The sequence below is a fragment of the Carya illinoinensis genome, chromosome 12 (assembly GCF_018687715.1).
Source record: "Carya illinoinensis cultivar Pawnee chromosome 12, C.illinoinensisPawnee_v1, whole genome shotgun sequence".
NCBI classification, from domain to species: Eukaryota; Viridiplantae; Streptophyta; class Magnoliopsida; order Fagales; family Juglandaceae; genus Carya; species Carya illinoinensis.
In genome coordinates, this window is record NC_056763.1 from 26836937 (window position 1) to 26854999 (window position 18063).

Genomic DNA, 18063 nt, shown 5'->3' on the forward strand with positions numbered 1-18063 from the left:
TCGACATGTGTGAAGGTTGCATTTTTGGGAAGCAGAAAAAAGTTAGTTTCCTGAAAAATGGTAGAACTCCAAAATCTACAAAGTTGGAGTTGGTGCACACAGATTTGTGGGGGCCATCCCCAGTCGCTTCTCTTGGAGGATCGCGGTACTATGTTTCCTTTATTGATGACTCAAGCAGGAAAGTATGGGTTTATTTTTTGAAAAATAAATCTGACACATTTGATACTTTCAAGACGTGGAGAGCCATGGTTGAAAATGAAACAGGCTTAAAGTTAAAATGTTTGAGGTCAGACAATGGAGGAGAGTACATCGACGGAGGGTTCAAAGAATTCTGTGCTGCAAATGGGATTAGATTTCAGAAGACTATTCCCGGGACACTGCAGCAGAATGGCGTAGCTGAACGCATGAACAGAACTCTCAACAAACGTGCCAGAAGCATGAGGCTGAATTCAGGATTGCCTGAATGTTTTTAGGCTGATGTAGTTAACACTGCAGCCTATTTGATTAACCGGGGACCTTCAGTTCCCTTAAAGTTCGATATACCAGAGGAAGTCTGGAGCGGAAAGAAGGTAAATATTTCCCATTTGAAAGTTTTTTGCTGTTTATCATATGTTCACATAGATTCTACTGATCGTAACAAGTTAGAAGCCAAATCTAGAAAATGTTTCTTCATCGGTTATGGTGATGAAGAATTTGGCTATCGATTTTGGGATGATAAAAATCGCAAAATCATCAGAAGTAGAAATATGATATTTAATGAGCAGGTTCTGTACAAAGCTAAGTCACAAGCTGAACCTGAAGAGCAGCCAAAGAAACCTGAGGTTGTTGACTTTGATGTTACTCGAGTCAACACTGATCAGAATGAGGATCAAGAAAATGATGATACACAGATCAAACAACGTACACCACTCACTGTTATTCGAAGATCTTCAAGGACAATTAGGCCACCACAGCGGTTCTCACCATCTCTACACTACATCCTGCTAACAGATAGTGGTGAACTAGAAAGTTATGATGAAGCTCTACAAATTGAAGATTCGATCAAGTGGGAGAAAGCCATGCAAGATGAGATGGATTCACTGATGTCAAATCAGACATGGGAGCTAACTAAGCTTCCAAAAGGCAAGAAAGCTTTGCACAACAAATGGATGTACAGAATTAAGGAAGAGCACAATGGTAGTAAGCGCTACAAAGCCAGAATGGTTGTGAAGGGGTTTCAACAAAAGGAAGGTGTCGACTATACAGACATTTTCTCCCCAGTTGTAAAGTTGACCACGATCAGGCTAGTGTTGGCAATTGTGGCTGCAGAGAATCTACATCTTGAGCAATTAGATGTGAAGACTGCATTCCTTCATGGTGATTTGGAGGAAGACATCTATATGCACCAGCCACAAGGATTCTCAGTGAGGGGAAAAGAGAATCTAGTTTGCAAACTAAAGAAGAGCTTGTATGACCTAAAACAAGCTCCACGACAATGGTACTGAAAGTTTGACAACTTCATGTGCAGTAATGGATTTACAAGATTGCAGGCTGACCATTGTTGCTATATGAAGAATTTTGACAACTCTTATATTATCCTACTGTTGTATGTGGATGATATGCTCGTTGCAGGGTCAAGCATCGAGGAAATCAATTAACTGAAGAAGCAGTTGTCAAAGCGGTTTGAGATGAAGGATTTGGGTGCTACAAAACAAATTCTTGGTATGAGAATTATTAGAGACATGACTAATGATTCTCTTAAGCTCTCGCAGGAGGAGTATGTAAAGAAGGTGCTCAGAAGGTTTAACATGGACAAGGCGAAACCAGTGAGCACACCCTTAGCTAGTCACTTTCGACTAACTAAGGATCAGTTGCCAAAGACGGAGGAAGAGCAAGAATGCATGAACAGAATACCCTATGCATCTGCTATTGGTAGTCTTATGTACGCCATGATCTGTACAAGGCCAGATATTGCACAAGCAGTGGGAGCTGTGAGCAGGTACATGAGTAATCCAGGAAAGCAGCATTGGGAAGCAGTCAAGTGGATTTTAAGATATCTACAAGGCTCTTCAGATACGTCACTATGCTTTACAAAAGCAGGTTTAAAACTACAAGGATATGTAGATGCTGATTTAGCAGGTGACGTTGACAGCAGAAAAACTACTACTGGATTTGTGTATACGCTGGGTGGTACAGCTGTATCGTGGGCTTCTAAGTTACAGAAGATTGTTGCTCTCTCAACTACAGAAGCGGAATACGTTGCTATAACTGAAGCAGGGAAGGAAATGGTTTGGTTGCAGTCATTCTTGGAAGAATTGGGAAAGAAGAATGAAAAAGGTATTCTGCACAGTGATAGTCAGAGTGCTATTTTTCTTGCAAAGAATCCAGCCTTTCATTCCAGAACGAAACACATACAGTTGCGATACTATTTTATCCGATCTCTTCTCGGTAGTGGACAGCTGACACTTGAGAAGATTCGAGGAGCAGAGAACCCAGCAGACATGTTCACAAAAGTAGTTACTGTTGACAAACTGAAGCTGTGTGTAGCTTCAGTTGGCCTCCGTACTTAAAGGCATGACTTGAAGTTGCTGTGATGGTTGCTATGAAGATATGTAGACTCATTTGTCTCCAAGTGGGAGATTGTTGCGGATGGAGACAAAAGAAAAGAGGTGAGTCGTCCACCGTTTCTTTCTTTGGCATATTAGGCGCCACTTGCAGACACGCACAGTGTCTGCAGCAAGTGACGCCTCAGATCCTTGCGTAAATCACTGCACTGAAAAATATTGTAGGCTGCTCTCTCCTATAAATAGGAGAGAGCTCAAGTGTGCGGACAGAGTGCAGCAGAGAAGTGTAGAGAGAAAACAGAGTGTGCGTGCAGACAGAGTGTGGGAGAGAAAGAAGAGAGAAAGAGAGTGGGTGTGTAGAGAGAGTTTTTTGTAAAAATCATTTCATAGTGAAATTACATCAGCTGTGGATGTAGGCAATTGCCGAACCACGTTAAATTTCGTCTTTCCTTTATTTATAATCATCTCTGTGTCAGAACAGCTCCCAACAACATCATCCATTCACAGGTGGTCCATTCAGCTTCAGAGCTGTCGTCTTCCCTAAACCATTGTATCCGAGTCTCAACGGTATACCAAACTTCCCTTTTCGACTACCTTTTCTGTCGTGACAAAATGGTTATTTTACCTGCGTATGCGGGCATTATTTTATTTTATTTTTTTCTGTTTAGCCTGTGGCCGTCCAGTTGGTCTTTTCATCAAAGTTTTGAACGCCGTATGCACGGAAAGTTGTATCGGTCAAAGTAATTGAACGAACTATTTCAATATCGATATTGTTTTATATATTATGTAGAAATAGTCAATATAGAAATAAATTATATATAAATATAGATATAAATTATAAATAATATGTTCTGAATTAAGAGTTAAAAACTAAATTTATAATTTGAAGAAAAAAAATGTAACAATCAAAATACTCGCCAATACAGGTTAAAATATAAGACGATACAAATTAAAATATTGGCCAGTACGATCGATATTTGGCACGATATAAAATAGGTATAATATCTATATCAGACCAATGATCAGTACGAAATATATCGAATTAGTGGACTACGTATTTGCCATTTCCTATAAATTCCTCCGCCACGGTCTCAGCTAAGTTGTGTTTTGTTTCATCCATTATACAGCGTAAAGCCAAAAAATAGTCTTAAGGGTATATAATTTTGTTCACTCCATTTTTTCGAAAGGGACACATAATTAAAAAATATTTTTTTATGTGAATATTGTTGCGCACTCCGGCCTGTCCAAAAATCACACAAGACGATAGAGAGACAATTTTTAAGTAGTTCGGCAACTTGCCTACGTCCACTAAAGCAGAAACTCAGTATTTTCAATATGTTTGTACAAAATTACAAACACTAATAAACAACCTCTCTATCTCTCAAATGGCATATGTTCTGGGTTTCCCCAGAACCTAAATTTCGCCCAGCCCTCTGCCTTGATCTCTCACCGCAGTGAGGATTATTCTAATCTTCAACAAATGGCTTCCTTTTATAGGAGAAGTCATGGAGGACAAACTCCCACACTTCTTGACCAAGAGGGAGCCTCCTTTTGGTGCATGCAAATTTTAGTCAATATTTACTGCTAGAAACTTCTGGTGGATGGGTGGGTGGTTGCAACTTCAAGTGACATTTCACACTTGGGGGATTTTCAACAATCACCCCCTCCACCCAAGTGTGCCATAATAGGATGTTACAAACGGTTGCATCCTTCAAATGATTGCATCCCCTCATTGGAATGCTTGTTAGCCATGAGAGATTTCCACTATCAAATACATCTGCAGGTACGTCTTCAAATGGATGTCCAGATACTTCTCCAAATGCATCTTCAAATGCATCAGCATAGTCTACATCCACGGAGCTTGTAAGGGATTTTCTTCAAAGGAGATTTACAAGTGCTTTACTGCACAATCTCAACTCTCTAGGATTCTTCTTTCACTCGAGTCCATGAGTCTGCACTCATGTACACCTTGAGCAAACTGAGCTTTGCTCGAGCCACAGTCGAGGGAACAATCTGCCTGGTGCCTTTACAGCTTTCAAAACTAGGCTCCATAATCCTACAATCACACCAATCTCCAACTTGGAGACTGGTTCTCAACATGCTAGCCTCTATCTCCAGCATGATCCCTTATCATTTTTACAATTTTACAGCTTATGTCTTCAAATTAGAAGACTAACTAAAGTGATGCATAACTTTAGTTTATCACGTACAGTGCCCTTAATCAACACATCTATATAGGGCAATACATCTCCCACTGCACTTGAAATCAATGGTCTCGCACGGACCTTGACACATATCAGAGAACCTGTTGCTGAGGTCTCCATTTCTGATTTGACTGACTCATCATCTTGCTGCTATCTTCAGTCAATGTGTCCATCTTGTATGCAGTATTTGCTAACTTCGACTTGCATAATCTCCATTCTTACAAGATTTCTCCTGATTTTAGCAGTCTCTTGTGGCCTGTCTTGCCACAATTTCTAGCGAGTCATTTGTTGTCCAGATCTTGACTTGCCTCTGCCCTTACTATCAACATTCAAGACCAACAACTCGAGATCTTGCCAGAATCTCTTCTGCGCACCTCTTCATCTAGGACAAGATCTCTTACATTAAGAAACTTCAACTTCGTTTTCTTTGCAGAATTACTCATAGCCATTCTCATGACCTCACAACCTTTTGACCACAACGCCAAATACTATTGGGCAACAATAGTACCTTCTGTATTTTTTGAAGTTGAACTATTTCTTCATCTGCACTTTATTATTTGCAACTGGCTTTTCAAATAAAGCCACAATGAGATCCGTTGCGGTTCTCCTCTTAATAACATTATGCTCTATGAGTTGTATGACTGCCAAAACCTGCTGATATAACAAGTTAATCAGCATCGTCCAATGATCTGAAGTTTGCTCCTCAAACTTCACGATCCCAACTGGCTTAAATCAAGCCCAAAAGAACTGAGTCCGACAACATTGGACTCCAACTGGCTGACATCAAGCTCAAAACCAATGAGTCTGGCACGACTCCAATTGGTTGAGATGAAGCCCAAAACAAATGAGTCTGTCACGACTCCAACTGACTGAGATCAAGCCAAAAACAAATGAGTCCGTCATGACTCCAACTGGCTGAGATCAAGCCCAAAACAAATGAGTCCATCACGACTCCAACTGGCTACGATCAAACCAAACACAAATGAGTCCATCATGACTCCAACTGGCTAAGATCAAGCCCAAAACAAATGAGTCCATCACAACACCAATTAACTGCGATCAAGCCCTAAACAAATGAGTCCGTCACAACTCCAACTGGCTGCGATCAAGCCCACAACTGATCTGAAGTATGAACGGTCCAAATCATTAGTACCGATGGCGAATCTCAACATTCCCACTGTACAGATGAGTCCGGAATGATCCAAATAGTTTGTCAGAACTATTTGATCATTGCAATTGAACTCCAACTGGCATAGATCTAGCCCAAAATGATCTGCAACTTATGCACGGTTTAGATCGAAAGTACCGATGGCGAATCTCAACATTCTCACCGTACGGATGAGTCCGGAATGATCCAAATAGTTTGTCAGCACTATTTGATCATCGCAATTGAACTCCAACTAGCGTAGATCTAGCCCAAAATGATCTGCAACTATGGACGGTTCAGATCGAAAGTACCGATGGCGAATCTCAACATTCCCACCGTACAGATGAGTCCGGAATGATCCAAATAGTTTGTTAGCACTATTTGATCAGCAAATTGCTTACGTTCACTGGAGCCTCTTTTATAGAATTTATACGATATTTACAAAAACTCTACAAATTTCTATCTCTCTCTCACGTACCCTCTTTCTCTCTTGCTTCTCTTCTCCCATTGCCTTATTCTGCAACTAAGCAGCCTACCATCTCTGCATTAGGTGCAGCCTTTTATGACTATGCGTCATAGTGAGTAGGTGGGCGAAATGGTGGCTGCAGATAGTGGGTGGGTGGTGGCTGCAGACAGTAGGTGGGTGGTGGCTGCAGACAGTGGATGGGTGGTGGCTGCAGACTTGGGTTGATTCAACAAATATCAAAGTTATTTACTTTCTTTAAGGTTGCTTAGGTGATTAAAATTTTTTATCTCAAATTTAAAATTCTCATCTCATCATTACAATTTTTTTAAATTTTTATAAAAAAATATAATAAATAATTTAACTTTTTTTTTAACTTTTTCAAGTTTTAAAACAATAATAATATTAAAATATAATATTTTATTATTTTATCTTAAAACTTAAAATTCTAATATCAAAATTCTCACTTATCAAACTGAACCTAAAAATGTGTGATATATTTCTATTTATAATTTAAAACTTTCAATAAATCTGAACCAAGTCAATTTCTCAAGTTTATTAGATCATTATTTTCAAGTTAAACGGCGCATCTCAACCCGTTCAAATCACGTCGCTAATCTCCTCTCCCAAACGAGACTCAATTTATACGTTAATTCATTTCAAATTAATTATTTGTAAGATTTATTATTTTTTTTAATTTTTTATAAAAAAAATTTAACTCAACTCATCTTATTTTATATATATCAATTTAAAAAATTAAATTTATCTCAATATAATAAAATTAAACCCCTCTCAATAAGATTTATAAAATATTATTATTTATAATTTAATTAAACTCGTCTCAATATTTAAACACAATCTTATATTCGGATATCATCGCTCACAATCTCAAACTTCCATTTTAATTAGCGTAGCACTATAATTATCGAGAATTCTTCCGTGCATTTTTTAACCTTTTTTAATATTTTTAAAAAATAAAGTTATAATATTATTAAAACAAATTCTTAATTATTAAGTAAAAAAAAAATCAATCGGGATCTATTATCGGGACCATTATCAGGAACCATAGCATTTTCCTTTCCAATATCTCTCTTTGTACCAGGCGCCAGTTCAAAGAAAAATACTTTTTGCAGTCGGTAAATACAGTCGGCGTGCAGTCGTGGAAGAAAAAGTGAATTAATACGGAACCTACATAAAAAAAAATTATTTTTATAATTTTTTTTTATTCATGTAGGTCCTCCTGAATATAAAATAATTTTTTTATAATTTTTTTTTATTCATTCCGTACAACCGACTGCATTTACCGACTGTATGCAGCAAAGCCCCAGTTCAAAATGCAGAAGTTTCTAGTTTCGACTGAGAGCAAAAGCAACCATCAAATCGTCTGATTAGTACTGTAGCATTCGGCTTATGTCAGAGCATTATAGTATTAGTGGCTTCAAAATCACCACTGTAGCGTTTAGCAGGTGCTGTGAAAATAAAATAAAAAAAATTGTCCACGTAGAAAGTAGTAAACCGGTTATCTACAAAGCGCAAGGTTTCATTATCCTTCTTAATAAAGACCATTAATGATTTTGGACTTGGACGGTGTGGGGGTGCTTACGCAATTGACTAACTTGCCTAAGCATTGAGCCGCCCATGGGTAGTTATAGGGGGAAAAACTCTGGATGCAATCGTGTTGAGCAGTCGGCGTGCAAACGGCTTCGCTGACGTGGATAAAACGGAAACGCTCCATTTTGGTTTTTAAAGTCAGAAGCCCCTCGATTCAAATGCCTTCCTTCAAGTCCTCGATGCAATCGTCTTCATTTAATTTTTTGTTTCCCTCTCGTCTTCATTTAATTTCCCTCTCGTCTTCCCCGTGATAACAGCTCATCGTCTTCCCCAAATGCTCGAAACGTCCCTCGATTCCTTTCCCTCCTCAGAAGCCTAGAAGCCTCAACATTCCTTTCCCTCCTCTCTCGTCTTCCCCAAATGAACGAAACGCAGGATTCTGAATAAGTCCCACCCATGCCCAGAAGCCCTCGATTGAAATGCCCTCCTGTCTCGTCTTCCCCAAACTGTCGAAACCCTCGATAAAATTTCAGTCCCTCAGAAGCCCAGAAGCCCTCGAGTCATCTAACTCCTCTCATCGTCTTCCCCAGATTCCAAACCCTAGATTTGTTTCCCTCCACTCATCGTCTTCCCCAAATTCCAAACCCTAGATTTGTTTCCCTCCTCTCATCGTCTTCCCCAAATTCCAAACCCTAGATTTGTTTCCCTCCTCTCATCATCTTCCCCAAATGCGAAACCCTAAATGCCTCTCATCGGATTGACGAAACCCTCGATTGAGTCCCTCTAATCGTCTTCCTTCCATCTCCCCCGATTCAGTCCATCTCAATCGTCTTCCCAAAGCCTTGAGTCAGTCAGTCCCTCTAATCATCTTCCCTCTCCCTCGATTCTGTCCCTCTCATCGTATTTCCCTCTCCGTCTCTCTGTCTCTCTTCTTCTCTCATTCCATTGCTCGAGTACATCATGATCTCATTCCTTTCGTAGTCTCAAAGGTGACCGAACCAAAAAATTTGCAAAACCCTAACCCTAATCAGCCTAGACCTAACCCTAACCATTTTCAAAACCCTAAGTCATCATCCCAAACCGAAACCCTAGCCCTGTTTATACCTAGATATAACCTTAACTTTTCATCCCGAAACTGACAATCAGTCGGCCGTGTCCAGGTTATTTCATATCATATTTTTAAATTACTGTATTTGTATGATTGGATTTCTGTATTTTAGGATATTTTTAGTTTTGTATTTCTGTAGTTTCTGCGAAGCATAATATTCTGTAATGAATATTGGGAGTTGATAAAAGAAATCTGTTATGAAATCTGTTATGAAATCTGTTATGTTTATAAAAGAAATACTTGAATATCCACTGTTTTTAGTATTTGTATGATTGGATTTCTGTATTTTAGGATATTTTTAGTTTTGTATTTCTGTAGTTTCTGCGAAGCATAATATTCTGTAATGAATCCGGGGGATGATAAAAGAAATCTGTTATGTTTATAAAAGAAATACTTGTCAAAAAATATTTTTAAAATAAATATGTTTTTGGTCCGGGTGGTATGTTTTTGTTGATCAGTAATGTAAATGGTGGATGGAGAGGTACACACACACATGCTTATAACCTAGCCACCTAACATTAAATTTATTTGGCTCAGCTTCTTGATTTATGCGTCTGAGTACTGAGAAAAAGCTGGCTGTTGATAGGTTAGCAATAAATATCTGATGGACACAACCTTCTTCCTCATATTTGATTGTATCAGTTGGGATTGGGCACCATATATGGTACCCAAATCCTGTGCCTCATATCCTTGTTTCACTTAACCCATTTATAATTGGGATTGACATACTGCTTTTAATGCCTTGTTTCACCTAACTGTTTGCAATTGGGATTGACTTATATCACTGTTAACCCTGTTTCACTTAACTGTTTTCAATTGTGATTGACATACTGCTTGTGTATTATTCTGTTTCACTTAACTGTTTTGTGTTGGGATTGACTTACATCTGAAATAACCCTGTTTCACTTAACTGTTTTCAACTGTGATTGACATACTGCTTGTGTATTATGCTGTTTCACTTAACTGTTTTCAATTGAGATTGGAAAACTGCTTGTAATGCCCTGTTTCACCTAACTGTTTTCAATTGGGATTGACATGTATCTCCTAGAACCTGTTTCACTTAACTGTTTGTTTTTGTTTCACTTAACTGTTTTCAATTGGGATTGACATATATCAAATTGACATACTGTAGACACTTTACTGTTTTCAATTGGGGATCCGTGCTTGACATACTGCTTATAAGGCCCTGTTTCTCAAAATTGTTTTCAATTGGGATTGACATTATGCCCTTATTATACACGTCTTTTTACTTAACTGTTTTCAATTGGGATTGACATATACCTGTTTTTATACCCATTGTTTTACTTAACTGTTTTCAATTGGGATTGACATATATTCCTGTAACTTGTTTATGAAATGCCATAGCTGCTGTGTATATATCTGAGACCAAATTTATCCCAATACTGCCTTATATACTGATTTGAATGCTCGTTTTACTACAATATCCATGATAGCAAATGAGTTCTGCTTCTCATTCCGGATCAAGTTTGGAGAGACCACTTTGCTATTGTGGCTCCCAAGCGAAGCTACGGATTTCTGGAAAAGCAAACTCTTTTGGTAGAAGATTTTTCAATTGTCCAAACTATAAGATGAAAAAACAATGTGACTTTTTCGAGTGGATTGATATTCAAAGTGAGCAGAACAGTTGCTGTAAGATGACGTTGGAGCTAGCTGAACGGAGGCACGACAGGGTACTTCAATTGCGGCTACGCAGCGAGGAAGCGAAATATGTCGCATTGGAGAAGAAGTACAAGGGAGTCGTCAATTTGCTGGGATTGACATGGTTTTTCATAGTAACTTTTTGTGCTGTACTTTTAGTGTATCCAGTGTCTTGTAACCTATCTCAACCAATGCTACGACTGATGTAGCCCTTTTTTGGCCTGTTTGAATGTGACTGTATCAGTTGGAATGTATTGGTCGACTTGTGTCATATGTAAAACCGAACTGGACTTTTGGGTATGTTTTTGAAAAGGGTACTTCATGAGCCTTTCTCAAGTTGGTCATTTTGGCCTCATTTGTATGACTGTAATGAGGAATTCCTGTATATATGTCGCTCACTATCTTAGTAATTTGTGATTTGTATTGCAAAGAACAATTTGGAGGAACTTGAAATAAAGAAACTGTTTTTATTTGTATGTTCTAACTTCTGCCCAGCAACTTGTATGAATTAATGCTCTTAATAAATTGTTTCATTATTTCAGTTATAATAGCTTGGTCATTTCCAGATGTTGGTTTTACTTTCAGCTGGTATGCCATTAATCTGGCCAGTGCTGCAATTAGTAGTTAGAACATTGCAGAGACCAAATGACCACACTAGTCTGGCCAATTTAGCCTTTTTGAGCCATACACGCCTGAACTTAAATACACCCTGTTACTGCGTCAAATTCCAGCCCACGTGAACTACCATTACACCATCCCGATTGACACAAATTCCGGTAACCCATACATGACCTGCTTATAATCCGGCCACGTCAAACACAAATAGAATGGTGCATACTTTTCACCATCAACACCTGAATAAACCATGAATACTTTTCAACGTCAACACCTCAATAAAACATAGCTTTCAAACGAATCATGTGTCTAGCCTCATTCATGAGCCACATTGGCAACCATTGCCAAAATTTACAAGAAATGAATTACAACATAAATTTTCAAAATTTACAAAAATACAAAAATATGCCCTGGCCTGTTTTGAATAGCTTTTCCACCAACTTATCCTGTTTTCCACATACATAATTACAGTGCTTTTCTTTACAAAAAAAACTTCCAACAATTTTTAAGGGCTACGCATCAAAGATATCTAATATACCCTTTCTTCTCTCAACCATTAACCGCATTGTCGCTATTCTTGTGACCCATCTCCACCCAATGAGTGCTGATTGTGCGCCATCCAATCATAAAATATCTGATAGCAAAAATGTGAGAAAATATTCAGTCATCTCCAATAAATATTAGAATCTAATATATGCATGTATATTATCTTACACTTTCTGGACTATCAATAAAGGGATGATATTGCTCGGGTCCACTACTGTTAAAAGGTGAGCTGTCTCGAACTCCCTGTTTATTTTCAGACAAATCCTATCAGATTACAAATATTGAAACCCGTATCAAACCATAGCTTTTATAAGAACAATCGGTCTAATACCTGAACTTGGCCAGGATTGACACAAATATCTACTCCCGATGGCCCAAATAAATTCCTGCGTGTGTCCAGTGCTGCAATATCTTCGTCATGAAATAAATTCATACACGTTCCAATGGATGATGTCTCTCTCTCATGTCGCTACCAATTAAGGAAATAAAAAATTGCTCTATTACATTATTTACAAAAATAAGACAACTCTTGCAAAACCCATGAGCGTATAAACCCGAACCTGTTTGCGTTTTCCTCCAACTTGTTGTTTGGCTTGTTTGGCTTGTTTGGCTTTAACCTTCCGCATGTCTATCTCCATCCTAGATGCTCTTCTAAGAGATGGGGGTCTTCCCTTCCCTCTGACAATACGTGGACTTTTCACTTGTTGTGAACTACCAACTGCAGTATCCTGTGTCGTAAATACAGGTTCCGAACCTGTATAGGCCAAAGAACATGTTAGATAGGACATAAATACACAAGCAATAGTTAATGGATTTTATAACTTCCATTATTGTAGTAAATACACAACAAATAGGTTTGTCACTTTCGAACCTGTCTCGGCCATAGCCAAGGGGCGTTGGTATTGACGATATAATCCAGTCATCTCATTTATCCTCTTCTTTGCATCTTCAAATTGCTCATTAGAATCCACAGCATAATCTATCATCTCGTAGCACATATTCAGAAGAATTGTGTGTCTATTACCATTTGGCCTCTGATCCCCTGCATCGTAGCTACTTCGGATTGACGTGTATCTCCTCTTGATGTCCTTCCTCCATCGGTCCAAAATGTACTGGTTTGGCAATGATTTTATACCCATTGTTTTGAATACAGCCAGGATATGTCTACACAGTATCCCCCTCATTTGAAATAACCCACATGAGCACTTTGCATTGCAGTCATCCACATTAAAATCCACTGAATATGTAACCTGTTTTGTGAACTCCTGAATACGAACTTCATCCTCTAATACATAAGTGCTAGTTACGCCATCAGAACTGTGTAGCTTAATTTCCAAATCAAGCATGCCTATGACTTGCTGTTGAACTTCCTTAAATTTAGCATTGGTGTACAAGGATTGAAATTTCTTCTCAATTGGGGATCTAGATACGCAGGGAATGGTGCCGCTAAATGACTGGAATTCCGCCTGATTTTCATTTTCAATTTTCTTCTTCAATGCATTGTCAAACTGGTCGACAAACTCCTTCAAGTTGGTCTTCGCATGGACGTAACCATCAAAAAAAGCATTCATACTCTCGCTTCGCTGTGTTGTACTCATTCCCGCCCAAAAGTGCTCTTTTAGGAAAACCGGTACCCAATGCTCACGCTCATTGTATAAACTTGTCAACCATGCATTCTCATGTAAGTCGTATGTGTTAATAAAACCGGCCCAACAGTTTTCAAACTCCTGAACAGTTTGTGTGTCGTACACACATTTCATCAGCTCGGTTTTCAGCCCACTTCTATAGGTGGCATACGATCCAAGCTTCTCGGGGACTTTCTTAAGTATATGCCAAAGGCAAAATCTATGTCGACTTTCAGGAAAGACAATAGCAATTGCATTTTTCATTGCTCTGTCTTGATCAGTGATAATTGCCTTTGGTGCTATTCCATCCATACACTGCAACCATGTTTGGAACAGCCATGTAAATGTCTCCGTGTCCTCATTGGAAATCAATCCAGCTCCTAACAGAATCGACTGCCCGTGATGGTTTACACCGACAAAAGGTGCAAAGGGCATCCCATACCTATTAGTCAGGTATGTGGTGTCGAATGTCACGACATCACCAAAATACTGATAAGCAGCCCGACTTCGTGGATCTGCCCAAAAAACATTTTTTAACCGCCCTTCATCGTCTAAATCCATCAACGCAAAAAAACCGTTATTCTTGTACTGCATTCTCATAAAATAGTCACGAAGTGCTCCAGCACCACCTGCACCAAGTCGCAGATGACGGGCTTTGTCGATGTAATTGCGATAATCTTTTTCCAAAAAAGGGAGGTTCTCAAAGCCACCTGCGCCAACCACAAGAGATCCATAACTCTTGTTCATTTGGATGCCAGCTAAATCATTTGTGTCTAGGACTCTTTTAACAGTTTCACTAACTGCTCTATTGCATCGAAAGAAGCGGGATTTTTGAGGGCTGATTACATGATTATGTGTATTATTCACTGTTGTCAACCGCATCTTCCCCTCAATTCTTAGTGCATTAATCCGGGCCTTACAATCCGTCTTTCCCGTCGGACGTGGCATTGCAGGATTAGAACTCTTAATCCGGGCCTTCCCTCCCCGTGCACAACCAAGAGTAACATATCTCACACCGTGATCGTCAGACCTCTCACTCCTTTGTGTCATCACCCCAAACCCACATCTTTTTGCATACTGCTTATAATAGCTCAACAGATCTTCAAACGAATTGAACTCCATCCCTGATTTTGGCTCTTCAAAAATATCATCACCATCTGACGATGTCACTACATGTGGTGTACCAGGGGAAACAGGTTCAGTTACAGTCTCAACTGGTCTATCCAACAGTATTTCTTCATCAACTCTAGCAGCGGAAGTACATGGTGCTTCAGTTTCAAATGTGTCCGGTCTATCCTCTTCAGCAAATCTTGCGCTCGTCGCGGCGCTTGTACTCATAAATGGCCTTGGAGGTCCCATTCCATATTGAAATGCATATCCAACGTTTTGCTTCACAGGAAAGAAATAAAATATAAATAATATAAATTATAAATTCATGCAACTTGTAGGAAAAGCACCACAATGTTGCTTACGTGATAATTGCCATCTACATACGGCATGAAAGGTGGTGACCATGCAGGAACTGGTCCAAAATAACCATGCATGGGCGTTGGAAAGTTTTGTAGACTAGTTTGACTGATACCCTAACATAAAAGAAATAATAATAATTAGGATGCTAAATAATTGAGTTGCATTGCATTAGGTTTTTAAATTATAAAATAACATACTGTGGTTGGGTGATTTGAGCTAAATGGTGTTAAGGTAGATGCTTGTTCTTCCGCTTTTCCCATGGCCTGTACAAGTTGTTCACTAATATATGATCACATTTCATGAAGCAGTTGTGAACCAAGCATAATAAAACTTTACTGTTTTCATTTAAAAACAAATGACAATTACTAATCAATTATCACATCTTACATTTGGAGTTAAAACCTTCATGTTTCTCAGCCATGATTTTATTTTCTTATTACAAAACTTGTACATCACACCCTCAACATTTTCAATTTAAAGTAGAAAAATATGGCCAATTATAACAATAATAATAAATTCTCAATTATCATGAGTCTTGTAATTTATTTTTCCTTATGTCAAACAAAAATGCCGACAATTTTCACTTCAAACCCAAAAGGAAAAAAAAAAAAATTGAGCCACATTGAAAGGGGACTTGATAATGGCATGTCCATAGCTGCATGGTGATTATACACAATTTGTTTCCAAATGTTTAAGTAGACTTATCACCATCAATTTTAAAATCCTCAACCATTAGCATTATGCAATTAGTTCAATTTATTGGTACAGTTTTAACCAATAAAAAACACTCGAAGGTATTTTTTTAACAACAATTCTACACTTGTATTCAATCTTTTGCACCAGAAAATTATTAAATTTTTCAATCATCTAACTAAACAACAACTGTAAACAACATTTTCTGAAAACATCTTTTTGTTCCTCATATTAATGCTCCAACATCTCACTTTACATTGTTAATGCAAATGCCACGACACAGACCCACATAGCCACATATATATCTACCCCGTCCATGAGTTCTGGACCGAAACTGAGCACGTTTCATGCAATTTATGTACCAGGAAAATCAAACTTTTTTTCAAGCATATGATGTTGGTTTTCCGATCGATGGTGGATAGAGAACCTGGCTGTGGTGGTGCCGACGGCAGCCTTAGATCATGACCCACGAAACGCAGCCCGACCCACGAACTGCCAACCCACGTCGCTGACCCACTGTCGCTGACCCGAGGTGATGGCCCACAAAGCTGACCCGAGGTGATGGCCCACGGATCTGACCCAAACTCAGCCCACCAAGCTCACCCAAACAAGCCTCAGCCTTGACCCACCCAACGCAACCGGCCTGAACTAAACCCACCCAAGCAAAACAGAGGCCCAACGGTGCTTTCAACCGATCTGCACCCACGACGAACTGAAGAAGCCGGGATTAACAAAATGGGGGAAAGTTTCTCTTCGGTCTCAGTCGCACACTAGAAGCGGGAAAATATTTGCCGAAATGATGAATATCGATCAATTTCTTCCATTTTACTTCGGTCGTTTTTTTTTTTTTTTTTTTTTTTTTTTTTTTTTTTTTTTTTCTCTGGCTGACGTGGCGTCAGGCCACGTCACCGACTGCATGGCGATTACATCTCCCGACTGAGTGTAGAATTGTTGGTTATAGGGGACGCAGTCGGCAGTGCTAGCGTTCAGACATGGAGTTGTAATACGATCACCTATACTAGCATAATCTCTGCCATTTATGACTTTTACAAACAATCAAACGTCTGACATGATGAAAAGTATTAAATTAATTTTAAAATTTTAAAATCATACAAAACCACATAATCTGTTTGAAGTGTCAAACTTGAATTAAATTAGAGTCTCGAATTGAGATTTCAAACTATATTGAGTAATCAAAACTCCAACCTTTTAGATTAGGGTCTCAAATTAAGACCCCACAGTGCTTGGGATTTCGATTTCTAAAACTTAATAGAGTTTAGGAATTCAGTTTTGAAATTCCAAACAAGATTGCGGTCTTAAATTGATAACCCAATCTAATTTGAGGTCTTGGTTTGAAAATCCAAAATAGATTAAGTTAGATATGTCCTAGTATTATCCTCCGTTGCTATTTTTTTTTTTTTTCCTTGTCTAATCTGTGGCCGTTCAAGTGGCCTTTTGTCTTAAGAATTTTGATAATCTATTGAATTAGCGAGGTATGCATTTCCCATAAATTCCTAGACCACAAAGTCTGCCGGCCTATGTTATGGCTTAATTATACCAAAAAAAAGCATGGGCTTCCTTTAGATTCAGTTTCAAGCTGCTTCCAATTAAAACTGGCACAAATCAAGTATTTCTAAAGTTATTTTTAACAAAATTGATATATAACACAAATACTTTACAATTAATGAGATTTAAAAAAAAAAAAAATCTCCGAGTTAGTATCAGATATTTCAGTAAATTTCAGTAAATTCTGATAAAATTTTATAGAATTTGTACCAATTTTTAAATACACAAATGAGTAGAGGAAAGTCTGGGGATCTCAATAGCCCATGAAGAGACACGTGGGCTTGAGGTTTTCTATGTTGAACCCAATCCATCTCTTCTACATCCCACTCAAATCACACTGCTAATTAATCTCTCGGAAATTTTCGTCTAAAGTGCTAAACCTTTTGTAATAGCTATGTTCACTTGTAGGGGTTTAGTGGTTAAAATTGTGTTTTTATCAACTGGTTAGCGTATGTGATTCCAAACTTGCATTATTCATGAAAGTTTTGCCCTGTTAAATTCTTGGCATTCGATTTCAAAACTCTTCTTTCCCGTTTGTTCAACTTTATAGGAACCAGAGTTTAGATCAGTTTTTCTTCCTCTGTTTTTTTTTTTTTTTTAATTTTAAGAAAAATTATATTCTCAAGTTAGTGTATAAAACATATAATCCACGTAACTTAAATAGTAAAATTTGATTTATAAGATTTAAATTTTAAAATTTATCTTTTAAATCAAATTATATTATGTAAATATTTTATTAAATGTGCTCTTCACACCGCATGACTTAATAATAGAATATCTCTAATTTTAAATTTTTGTCAATGCTTCTCTGTGATCTTTTGTTTCCAATTTCCCATGACTTAGTGTACATACGTACGTTTCACTAAATGCATG

The 18063-nt window shown here is 38.2% G+C and overlaps 1 protein-coding gene across 1 annotated transcript; it reads right to left on the reverse strand.

Annotated features, from left to right (window-relative positions):
• Positions 1 to 11861: 11861 nt before the first annotated feature.
• LOC122289382 (protein FAR1-RELATED SEQUENCE 5-like) lies at positions 11862 to 14820 on the reverse strand. The gene is made up of 6 exons (XM_043096354.1): positions 14000 to 14820; positions 12708 to 13903; positions 12397 to 12590; positions 12168 to 12305; positions 12005 to 12079; positions 11862 to 11924 (listed from the first exon to the last, which is right to left on the reverse strand). The coding sequence occupies exons 1-6, from the start codon at positions 14818 to 14820 to the stop codon at positions 11862 to 11864; spliced, it is 2487 nt and encodes an 828-aa protein (XP_042952288.1).
• Between the last annotated feature and the right edge of the window lie 3243 nt (positions 14821 to 18063).

What these genes read in the sequence shown, in the direction of transcription:
- LOC122289382 (XM_043096354.1), bottom strand. Translation starts at nt 14,820, where the DNA reads ATGGGACCTCCAAGGCCATTTATGAGTACAAGCGCCGCGACGAGCGCA. An exon ending in GATTTAGACGATGAAGGGCG is followed by an intron (nt 13,904 to 13,999) that starts GTTAAAAAATGT and finishes CCTGACTAATAG; the next exon opens with GTATGGGATGCCCTTTGCAC. An exon ending in TTATTGATAGTCCAGAAAGT is followed by an intron (nt 11,925 to 12,004) that starts GTAAGATAATAT and finishes TTTTGCTATCAG; the next exon opens with ATATTTTATGATTGGATGGC.